The sequence below is a fragment of the Equus quagga genome, chromosome 14 (assembly GCF_021613505.1).
Source record: "Equus quagga isolate Etosha38 chromosome 14, UCLA_HA_Equagga_1.0, whole genome shotgun sequence".
In the NCBI taxonomy this organism is placed as follows: Eukaryota; Metazoa; Chordata; class Mammalia; order Perissodactyla; family Equidae; genus Equus; species Equus quagga.
In genome coordinates this window covers 2327157-2338167 of record NC_060280.1, presented here as the reverse complement: position 1 = coordinate 2338167, position 11011 = coordinate 2327157, and the positions used below count along the sequence as shown (strand labels likewise).

General features: G+C 42.3%; 1 protein-coding gene across 1 annotated transcript; it reads left to right on the top strand.

Moving 5' to 3' along the window:
- The first annotated feature begins 2943 nt into the window (after window positions 1-2943).
- On the top strand, window positions 2944-4891 carry LOC124225415 (follitropin subunit beta). Its single transcript, XM_046638073.1, has 2 exons — window positions 2944-3102; window positions 4661-4891. Exons 1-2 carry the CDS (start codon window positions 2944-2946, stop codon window positions 4889-4891), a joined length of 390 nt encoding a protein of 129 aa, XP_046494029.1.
- The last annotated feature ends 6120 nt before the right edge of the window (window positions 4892-11011 follow it).

The following is an 11011-nucleotide window of genomic DNA, read 5'->3' as shown; positions in this document are numbered from 1 at the left end:
CACCACACCTCCCCACCCACAGCATCTGCACCCACCACACCTCCCCATCCACCAGCATCTGCGCCTACAAGCTCTGCCTCCTGTCTGATAACAGGATAACTCTCCATCCTCCTGTCTAAAGCCAGTCCCTCTACTTGTGCCCTAAAACCCATCTCTTCTCACCTACTCAAGAACTTCTCCTCTTCCTCCAACATCATCATTTTTTACTCTCAATAATTTGCATCACCACACACACATGTAGTTATTTCTCCCATCTTAAAACATAAAAATCAAAAGAAAATTATCTTTACCACACTTCCACTTTACCAAATCACTCATTTCTTTGTTCATCTTTGTATCAAAACTTCTGGGAAAAGTTTCCCATAGTCAACTTTTTTTTTTTATTCATCTCTTCCCAATCACTTAAACACACACCAGTCAGGGTTCTGTTCTGCTCACTCCAAAGGAACTTCTCTAGCCAAGTACACTAGGGACCTTTACACTGCCACATGTATTGTGCAATTCATGGTCCTTATCTTATGTTACCTGTCAGCAGCATTTGGCACACTTGTCACTCACTCCTCCTTGACACACTCTCTTTACTTGGCCTCTGGGACACCACGTTTTCTCCAGCCCCTTCTTTCTTCAATGGCCCTTTTCAGTTTTCTTTGGAAAAAGAAAAAAAACTTTCATCTTATCCTTGATCTCTTAATGTTGGAGTATCCCAGACTCAACTTTTGGTCATTTTATCTTCTCTATCTACATCCACTTCATTGGTAATCTCTTCTAGGCTCATGTCAACGACTCCCAAATTTATATCTTCAGCCAGCATATTTCTCCCAAAGTTCAGATTCAGCATTCTACTTAGATATCTTATAGACAAGTCTAGCTCAACATATCCATGCTAGACTCCTTGTCTTTTCCCACAACTTACTCCATCTACAGCCATCCCATTTCAGTTGCCAGCAAGTTTATCTTGCAAGTTGCTAGACCAGAATCTTTAGAGTCATCCTTGACTCTTTTTTTCTCACACTCAACATCCATCCATCAGAAAATTCTGTTGGCTCTACTTTGAAAATATATCCAGAGTCAGATCATGTCTTACTACCTCCATTGCTACCACACTAGTCTGAACAAATATAAAATGTCACCCGGGTTGCTGTAATGGCATCTAATAGTTCTTCCTGTTTCCACCTTTGTTCCTCTAGATTAGCAACACAGCAGCCTGAGGGATCCTTTTAGACTGAATGGGATCGTGTCACTCCTCTACTCAAAATCCTGCAATTCATCCCATCTCACATTGAGTAAAAACCAGTCCTTACATTGACCTAAAAGGTCCTACGTGATTTGACTCCTGTTACATCTCTGAGAGTGTGTCCTAATGTTTCCAACACGGCTCCTTTTCTTCAGCCATACTGCTTAATTAACACATTTTTGTTAAACAAATCAACCCCAGTCTCCAAGGAGCTCCTAGTCTACTGGGAGAAGCAGAGGTGCACAAATGATTACAAACAGAAGGCGGCGATTACAGCTCTCCTCCGTCTCCCGGCCTAAATTCTGGCAGGTGAGTGTTGAAGGTTGAGAAATTTGCCAGGGGTGGGAATGGCCCTGGGGGACACAGGGAGGAAGCAAGGACATTTCAGGCAGGACAAACATCGCTCATGCAGAGATCTGGAGAAATGGCTCAGCAGAACACTTAGAGAATTACAAGTAAAGCACCAAAGAATAACCATTGAGATTAGGGATCTAGATGTGGGAAGTAAAGAGAAATATGGTTTACACTTTAGATAGGAGTCAGATCATAAAAGACTTTCTGTTTGTTTGTTTTTTCCCTTACAGTTTTCAATCGGCTCTCAGAGCAACTTATTAACCATATCTTTTTAACGCACCTCCTCAACAGGCTAAAGCAATATTTGGAAATGATTCTGAATTCCCCCTGTTAAAGATACAAAAGAAAAATCTAGCATCACATTTAACTTGACAAGGTAAAGGAGTGGGTGTGCTCCCATACCAAATGTAATTTGTACAAAATCACCGTCTCTGGTAACATTCTTTTTCCCGATCGACTGCGTTTAGACTACTTCAGGAAGGCTTGATCTCCCCGTCTGTCAACACCGATCCTCTTACAGCTGTTTGGACTAACACGGGCCTCATTAATACCCGACAAATCCACAAGGTGCTATTTGGTTGCACACAATTTTGTATAAAAGGTGAACTGAGACCCGACTCACACCACAGCTTTCCTCAGACAAGGCAGCTGACCACAGGTGAGTCGTGGCATCTCTAACTATCAAGTGGTGACAACTATTTTTGAAATTACAGATTTTTCAGGATCTGAAGAGCAAATCCAGAACTTTTCAACTGCCGGTAGGTAGGGGATTTGTGCTTGTCAATCTGGTTTCTTAAACATGGTTAATACAGCATAATCATCGTTAGCAAGCAATGGGTTTACATAGACCGATTCACCTGGCCTCTGAAACGGTCCTGTTTTAAACAAACGCAGGCAAAAGTAAATGATAATATTTATGAGATACTAAAAATGGTGAACTAATTTAGCACTACACAATTTTCTTTTTAAACCAAAATAATCTTTAAAAATGACAATGAAGGGACAAATATGATGATCACAATTACTTGCTTCAAAGTGACCACTTTCACACCGTCGGCAGCAACGCCTGCTCTTCAAATACTGCTTTGCTTAAACCATCATATTGCAGTTTTGACCTCTAATGTGTTTATACTTTGACAAAAAAAACATAAAGGAAGAGAAGGATAAGAAGAAATGTTTGTTCGGGAAACAGAGAAGCAAAGAGAAGAAAAAGGAAAGAAAAAACTTGCTGGAGCAAAATGTGACTGGGGAGGATGGGTAAACCCAGTATTTTTGGTTTGGTCAGCTTATACAATGATCGTAAGTCTTTGGTTTTCGGTTTCTCATAGGCCTTAATTGTTCGCTTCCAGCCCAAGATGAAGTCAGTCCAGTTTTGTTTCCTTTTCTGTTGCTGGAAAGCAGTCTGCTGCAATAGCTGTGAGCTGACCAACATCACCATCGCCGTGGAGAAGGAGGAATGTGGCTTCTGCATAAGCATCAACACCACCTGGTGTGCGGGCTACTGCTACACCCGGGTAGGGACTCGGCCTTGCTGACGTGAGGGTACTGAGAGTCCGGACGAGGCAACTTGCCCTGATTCCTACTTTGCCAATATTCTGTCTCTCCTGAATGACAGCCTTGAGTCCCTTAGCCAACAGCGTCTATGTTGTGATTGGGGTTGATTATGATGACGTCAGTTAGATGTCCGGGCATGGATTTGATTAAGGGAAACTCAGGGAAGTCTCAGATTTGATCTGATCAATATGGTAATATGCCAACTCTGCTTTTGCAAAAAAAAAAGAGTAGTTCTATGCTAGATTTTACATACAGAGAGATAAACACATAAATACACATATATTTAATGATAGAAGATCTACAATATTTCCAAAAAGCCAATTTCTGCAATTGAAGTCATATCTTGCAATAGGGATAGTACCAAAATATGTTTCCAAGACACATAAAAACATAAAGGGCCACATTATAAAAATTGTCTTCTTGGCCCGCCAGAATACAAATGCCAACAAGCAGCCTGGGAACACCAGCAACCCCTTCTGACAGTTAGAAACAAAATGATTAGCAAACCCGCTCAGCCCTTCATCCCATTGAGAAAAAGCAGGGCACAGAGGCGCAATACTGCTAGCTTGTATGCGCACAGCTTCTTTGCATTCATCCAGGTAGAGGGGCAGTTTCTACTTTGTTTTCTTTCATTTTTTTCCCTATAGCACCTGGTTATCTATGCAGAATTTCATTCTATAAACTGAAATTAAAAATAGCAACTTTTTAATGAAATATACTTCACCGGGTGGTAAATGAGTGATCAAACTCTGCTTATTGCACGATTTATTGCACCTTCTTAGGGTATATACTTGGCAGCATGATAGTGAAGTAAATTATACGGCAGCAACAATTTCTTCCCTCAGTGCAGATAATTTTCTCACTAGAAAGTGTCGGAACAAACCTGTTCTGCCTGGATTAAAAGTTCTTATATGCAAAGCACATGAGAGCCCCACAAAATATACCGCATTTAAGGGGAGAAAATGTCTACAAGACAGTGGAATACTTACAGTCCTATGTGAGCCTTTACAGGCATGTTAAGCTAAGCATTAACATTTCGTATCATGCCTTTTTTTCACTTTTTATAAACACACAGGGACAATGTATTTGGAAACATTTTCTGAGAAATTAAACTTCAGTGTTTTACGGTTCAAGGTATCAATACAGCTTTTGACTAAGTACAAAAAGTTGACTTAAAATTTCTGTCGTATTTCCCTTTTCATCACTTTTCTCTATCGAAGTTTCTTTTCTAATCAAAGTTTCTCTACAGTTCGAAAAATAACTAATATTTTGATACAGACATAAGGAGTAGGAAGAGGAATGACTGATATTTTCCCTAAGATTTCCAGAACAAACAAGAAACGTGGTAGAGCATGAAGGTCGTTCATGAGACCACGTTTGCTTGGTTAGAATTCCATGAGTGAGCTGTAATGGGTACATCTTACAACAAGCAGAATTAAATGCCTGTTGCATTTTGATTAAGTAAACAGAAACTTCCAGAATATTGTAACCTAAGGTTCTCCTTCCTAAACTCCTCAGGACCTGGTGTACAAGGACCCAGCCCGGCCCAACATCCAGAAAACATGCACCTTCAAGGAGCTGGTGTACGAGACAGTGAAAGTGCCTGGCTGTGCTCACCACGCGGACTCCCTGTACACGTACCCAGTGGCCACTGCATGTCACTGTGGCAAATGTAACAGCGACAGCACTGACTGCACCGTGCGAGGTCTGGGGCCCAGCTACTGCTCCTTCGGTGACATGAAGGAATAAAGAGCACTGACATTGTGGGCTGCCTGCCCTTGTCCTGAAGGACCAAGATACCCAAAATGTCTGTGTGTGTCCCATGTGCTCAGGTTGCAAACAGCTGTGGGAGACCCTGCTGACCTCTGCTCTCCTGGCAGAGCGGGAGCTGCAGGAACTGAGGGCAGGAGCGGGAGCCTGTCACCACTCAACCCTGTGTCCTAGGCCTGGCTCCACAAGTTTTATTCAATCTTACTTTACGTGAGTGCTTTCCTGCTTTATAATCTTAGAAATCCTCTCAGGCAATCCTCTCCTCTTAGAGATGGGGGTACGTAGGCTCAGAGGGGTGACATGAGAGGCTAGTGGTTGAAGGTAAGAGTTGCAGCATTGTTGTGCTGGACTCTTGAGCCCTCAAGAGCTAGCATCCTCTTCATGACTGTAGCCTCAATGCCTAGCACCGTGCCTGGATTTTAGTAAGAAACTCAACAGCGGCTTCCTTAAGGGAAGTAAGATTGAAAGGCAGGCGTAGGAAAACTCTGTGAGAGGATGTTTGCGGCTGGTTGCCCTCAGCAACGCCAGCCAGTCCAAGAAGTGGAGGCCTCAGTTCCCCCTCGGCTCTCCTCTGTCACTCGGAGTACGGAGACAGGGTGCTTCTCTCTGAACTGCTCGGTGCAGACGGAAGTTAAGATTTCCCAGCTATTACCATCACGCCCTTTGGTTAAGGGCAAAAGCTAGCAATGTTAATGTGGGCCTGTGGAAATTAGCCCACATCTAGTCTATCATTAAACAAATTGAATAAATGCTGTCAGGCTCCTGCAAAACCCTTTGGGAAGCAGAAAAAACTGTCACCCTGCGCCCCAAGCTTGGATCCACTCCTTTGGAGAGAGTTTGATTTGAAAAAGGTTTGAAAGCAATTATGACAACTTAATAAGCACATTTACATTTATCCACAATATATTTGTGTAAAGAAATAGCTCCTTTAGAAAGAATTAGCCACGAGAGGAAAAAAAAAACCTGCTGTTTTCTAGAATCCTCTCTGTATCAGTCTTCTTTTTTCTGTCCATGTACTCCGAAATCTGATTTCTCTCAAGAGGGTATATACTGAAACTATTTCACGAGTTGATTTCTTTTAAAGATTTACCCTTCCTGCTTATGCACTTGTTTCACACTCATATTGTTTAACTAATGTATTTAAATCTTGTTTTTTAATAACGATGCTAGCCACCAGAAGGAATTTTTTCACGTACAAGCAGGTGACTTACATGTGTGTATTTTTATAACATTTGTAGAAAGAATCTCAAAATATAATTCCTAGTGTTTCTGTAAATATTACCTGTCTCCACCTTTGGAAATATTAAAAATAATTTGGATTCATTTCTAAAAGTATTTCTTTATTTAAATTTTCTGTCACTTTTTGAAGTCATTTTCTGATGTCATGGGGAAAGAAAAGCAAAGAGAGGATCACAGAGCGGGTGGGGACACTGAAGACTCTCTAGTCCATTTCTTGAATTTTTGAGATGAGGAAACCAGAGCCCAAGCATGTAAAGCGACCCGCCCAGGATCACAGAGACTGTTCACGGCAGGACCAGGATTAGAACCCTGCCTTTCCAGCTCCCAACCCAGCCCTGCAGTGATGACTCTGCCACACTAAGAAGTCATTTTGGCCAAGGACCGAAGCAAAATTGTAGGTATTGATAATCGGCCATGTCCGTTCAAATCTGGCGTTGAGTGTGGCTTAAAGCTATATTCTCTACGATATTTTGCGACACTGAAATTAGGGCTATATTACACAACATGTAGTAAGATGCTTTAAACTATAACATAGCCTTTTCCTTCTCCCTATACTCTTGGAAATCAAATAATTGCCTTCCCATCAGACGTGGTACAGAGCACTGGCTCCAGTGTTAGGTTGGCTTAATCGTCTTGACCAGACGTGTCATCTTGAACAAGTTTCTTAAATTCTCTGGACCTCAGTTCCCTCAACTATAAAATGAGGATGAGAATACTGTCTGCCTCGGAGGGCTCTGTTGATGATTAACTGGAATAATACACGGAAAGGGCTTAGAACCGTGCCTGGGACATAGCATTTCCTCAATAAACATTAGCTGTTGTGCCCTGAGACTGGTAATGTGGCAAGATGGTGAGTCAGACATCAGTTAAAAACAATCCCGCTCAGGCTCTTCCCAGGAATCTCAGATAAGCTATTCAACCTCTGGGCTTCACTGTCCTCACTTGTTAAATGGAGTAAAAATGGTAACTACCACCCAGGGCTGCTGTGAAGATTAGAAAATATGATGCATGTAAGGTGCTTGGGAGTCCAGCAGAAGAGCTACAGTCCTGACGGAGAGAGACTTTTTACCACTTAGCTAAAAAGGTCCAGGTCAAAATGCTAGAAAGCATCAGCAGCTTCTGCTTGAGGCACCCCTAGGCCAAACTGGAGGGCAATCCTTTTGGAAGCAGCAAGAAAGAACACTTGTGAGCCCTCCAGATCCATGCCAAGAACAGGGGTCACCATTTCAGTGAAAGCCCATACTGTCTCTCCCCAGCATTATGGCGAGGGTCTGTCCCAGCTGTGGGCAGTCCTCACATAGCTACAGGAATTGTCCTTCTAAAGTACAACTTTGAGTGTGCCTAATAATAAATGGGGCTCCCCATTGTTTTCAGAATATAACCCTTCAGCAACCCTTGAGTCCCATGATGGCCTGACCTGTGATTACCTCTCTACCTTCATATCTCCCTCTTCTCTACCCTCAAGAGGCTGCTGTCCCTGGACACTAGTTATGAGAGTTGAGGGAGGATTTTGTGCCTTCCGCTCCTGGAATGGTTTAACCAGAATACCATGCCTTTCATCTCACAAGAGAGTTGGCTGACTATGATTGTAAACTGGTCAGAAAAGTGAGCAGTACCAAATTCCAGTGATAAAAAAAGTGATGCTAGAGCATAAGATTAATAAACACTGTTCATGATAGTGACAGAAGAGAAAGAGAAATGGAATTGGAAGGAAGAACTTAGGGAGCCTCAAACTATATCATGTTTTATATCTTAAAATAAATCCGAATCACGAATGTGGTATAACGTTAATGTATATAAATCTGAGAAAGGGTTATCCAGGTATTTATTATATTCTTGTAGACATTTAAAGTGCTTGATAACATGGCGTCTTTATATAATTTGGACATTTAATTCTGATTTTATGCCTATAAGAAATGTGAAAGGGGTCCTGAGCCTAGTCACACAGCTAGTGTGCAAAGCCTCAGTCATTAATATTCACTTAGGGTCTGAGACAGAGAATTCAGTGTGCTCACCGAGATCTGTGCCTACTTCTTCCTGGCTGTAAAGCTGGATCACATTTCCCAGCTTTCCTGAGAGTCAGGTATGCCCATGTTCCAGTCAACAGAATGTGAGCAGAAGTCCTATGAAACATTTCCATACCTGGCGCATAAAACCCTCTCATAGGTGATTTCCATTCTCTTGCTCTAACAGCTGAATGTCCATCTACAAGGAGTAGCGTGCTCCAGCACCAACAACCCTTTATAGCAAGCTGGATGGACATCACATCAACAAAGAAAACATCCACCAGGTTAAGATGCTGATGTTTCTGGGTTTATCTGATAGGGGAAAAGTACAATATTTTAATTAATACATCGATTGGTACTGGAAGTGGAAGGCTGCATTAACAAAAAACTTACCAAATATTGCATTGGCTTAGTGGTTGTGCAACAGAATAAAAGTGATAATCAGAGTAAAATTTTCACCTGTGAAACCATGAAGGCCAACCACGTGCCCACTGAGCCTTTAGCATTATAGCAAGCAGGGGCCAGGAAATTATGGCCATAGGCCAAATCTGGTCCTCCTTTTTTAAAATAAATTTCACTGGAACACAGCCACATCCATTTGTCTCCGTATCGTCTACGGCTGTTTGTGCACTACAACGGCAGAAGTCAGTGGCTGTGACAAAAGCTGTATGGGCCACAAAGTCTAAAATATTTACAATCTAGACCTTTACAGAATAAGTTTGCCAACTCACGCTCTAAGGAAAAGGTTTACAAACAGTCTAAATGTTAAAAAAGTTGGCTGGTACTTCCTAGTTGTTAAAAAGATGGCTTGTTTGCAAATAGACATGAAAGGGAAGGGAAAAGGTCAGGAATTTGGAGGCTTGATACTACATACAAGCCTATTGCTTCTTGATCCCAAATAGTAAGAGAAAGATGGATTTGAGGAACAACATCCATTAAGATTCAGCCCTGAGGGAAAGACAGATTTAGGGTGTGGCCTTCCCACCCGGGCCTTTTATCTAGGATAGTGTCAGGGTAGAAGCATTAAGTCGTGAGGAAGCAAAAAGCATATATCAGGACTGATAATCATGTTTAGGAAGGGAACATCAGATGTGTTCATAGGCACCAGGAACTGAGTGAAAGTTTTTGAGGGAGATGATTGCCAACAAAACCAAGAGACAAGACTAAAATTGTCTTTGATTGTTCAAACAACCTTTAGGCCCCCAAATTGATAAGCAGGAAGTAAGCTACTAAACCTATACAACCCCCCAAGGAGGGCAACTGTCCACCACCTACTTCAAACGTGGCTGTGGAGGATAATGGATGTGGAAGAACCTTCTAGCTGATGGAGCCAGGAGCTACAGAAAACAATGGACAAAGAAGGAACGTTCCTCTAATTAAAAAACTTCCTCCACTGTCAAGAAAGAAGGATTTCATAAAGCTTGCCTAGCAGGGTTTGATCACTGCTTAATCCAGTGAGCTGTTGCTCCTACTCTTCCTTTCTATGAATGGAAGTGTTATTGTGAATATTGCTATTGTGTGGCAGTGTCCCGACTTCATCATTGAATACTGAGTGGACAGGGACGAGACAGGTAACTTGTCTTTTTTTAGTTCATGGGTTGGCAGCCCGTGAGAAGCCACATCTGGAATGATGGGGAGAACTGTATCATCTGGAAATCAGGGGCCTGGAACTGGGCTCAGGGATAGACGAGATCTTTGGAGAGAGAAGGAGGTGGTTCTAAATGGAGGAGAACGATGAAACCGTATTTGTTCTTAGACATTTGGACTGTGACAAAGATTGCTATGTGTTGATTGCATTCCAATCAACCTTTCTCTATCCTTCCTGGGTTCAACTAGTCTACTTTTCCCAGCCTCACCTGTAGAAAGTTCTGATTATGTGACTGAGTTCTAGCAATGGAAGGTCATCAGAAATGATGTGCCTACTTCTAGGTCTGGATCATAAAACTCTCCCACCGGTGAATCATACTCTCTTACCGTCTTGGCTGGTTGAGTGTTGATGCTTAAATCAACCTTGGAAGCCATGTATAGAAGATGGCAGAGCATCCATGAGCCTGGATCTCTGAGTGACCAAAGGACCCACATACACTCACACACCTGTTCCCTCTCAGAAGACTCAATGTCAGCAAGAAATAAACTTCTCTTGTGTTAAGACACAGAGACTCAGGGGTTTATGCTACAGCAGGTGATGCTACGTAACTAATGCAGAGATCCACAGCATTCAGGGAACTTAAATATAATGTTTCATACCAACCCCCTGAACCAAGCACAACATTAGCTATCTAATATTGATCACATATACACCCTAGCTCATCAGCTTCTGGTCGAAAAAGAAAAATAGATTTGTTAATTAGTACTTTTAACTTTGAGCCTGGATGTGAGTGTGTGTGTGTGTGTTTGTATGTGCAATTTCCCTAAAGGGAACTTCCTTCGTCTTTCAGCCTGAAAGTGGATTCAGGGAACGATCTTGAAGAGCCCTGCTGACCGATGAAATGTTCCTGCGCCAAAAGGCACAATAGTGCCTCCTGCCTGCCCCCTGGTAAAGTCCATTTCCCTGAGGCAGGATGACTGATACGAATTTCTCAATCTCAAGTTCGTGTGGAAGTGATGTACAGTAAGCCAATCACTGAGACACTGTGCTTGGAGATGGAGAAAGTTTTATTCGAATTGGCCAAAACGAGAAGGCAGAAGGATAGGTTCTCTCAAATCTGCCTCACTGAAAGAAGAAAGCAGGGGTCTTTATAGAGGGAAGAGGCTTGGGAGGAGGAGTTTTGGAGAAACAAAGGGGAAATCTGTGTTTCCTTTGCTCCAGATAAGCCCTTGGACAACAAGACTTCTGGGCATCAACAGTACCTGG

Coding starts and splice junctions, on each gene's coding strand:
- LOC124225415 (XM_046638073.1), top strand. CDS start 2,944: ATGAAGTCAGTCCAGTTTTGTTTCCTTTTCTGTTGCTGGAAAGCAGTC. Junction 3,103..4,660: donor CGGGCTACTGCTACACCCGG/GTAGGGACTCGG, acceptor TAAACTCCTCAG/GACCTGGTGTACAAGGACCC.